The following is a 789-nucleotide window of genomic DNA, read 5'->3' as shown; positions in this document are numbered from 1 at the left end:
GAAAAACAAAAGTATGTAGCAGAAGAAATTCATTCTGAAACATAAGCTACGAGGAGGTTATAGGTAAATAATCTATTAATGCACACGAACATACCAGAATCTATTAATGCACTAGCTTTCTCGGCCACAGTACTTGGATCTGGTTCAATATGAGTCAATCTACATATTTCCTCTAACTCTGACCTCTTCTTAAAAACAAGTTCTTTCATTCTGCTTGCTTTTAGTTTGGCAAGCCTGTCCACTTCTGCTGAAGCCTAAAAAAGTAATTTTCAGTCTAGGAGCTCCATCTCCACAGAATAAATTGCAAAGAATGAAAAAATAATAATAACAAAGGGAGAAGGAACTGAAAGAAGCTTCCAGACCTTCTCTATCATTTCTGTTGAAAGAACACCTCGTTCAGTGATTTCTGATTCTGAGGTTTCAACAATAGAAGTAATCTTCATAAAACAGTTTCTCTCTTCTTTTGAAGAGTCCATCAAATTCCAAAGTTCAAATAGTTTTGCTACAACATCCTTCAGCTGCATTTTTAAAAATAGAGTACTTTTAAAGGAAGGGAAGAAATTACAACAACCAATCAAACGAAAAGCAATTAAGTATACTGCAGAAAAATCACCTTCTGAAATTCTAGTTTTCCTTTCTGTTTTTAACTTGAGAATGGCCTGCTCTAGACCTTCCAATGTGCTATTGCTAATATTAGTCGATTGTTCCACCTGAGTCCCATGCAAACTTGGGTGAACATCACCCACGATCTAACCAAAATCCAACCCAAGCACACTACAAAGAGAATGC

General features: G+C 36.0%; 1 protein-coding gene across 1 annotated transcript in view; it reads right to left on the bottom strand.

Annotated features, from left to right (window-relative positions):
* Positions 1-524, bottom strand: part of LOC114371881 (65-kDa microtubule-associated protein 6-like) — a 1,452-nt gene extending 928 nt beyond the window's left edge. The window contains 2 exon segments of the mRNA XM_028329185.1: positions 95-254; positions 363-524. Coding sequence (XP_028184986.1) covers positions 95-254; positions 363-524 — 322 coding nt within the window.
* Between the last annotated feature and the right edge of the window lie 265 nt (positions 525-789).

Source organism: Glycine soja, chromosome 10, assembly GCF_004193775.1.
Source record: "Glycine soja cultivar W05 chromosome 10, ASM419377v2, whole genome shotgun sequence".
NCBI lineage: Eukaryota > Viridiplantae > Streptophyta > Magnoliopsida > Fabales > Fabaceae > Glycine > Glycine soja.
The sequence above is the reverse complement of the archived record's forward strand: the minus strand, read 5'-3'. Positions and strand labels throughout refer to the sequence as shown.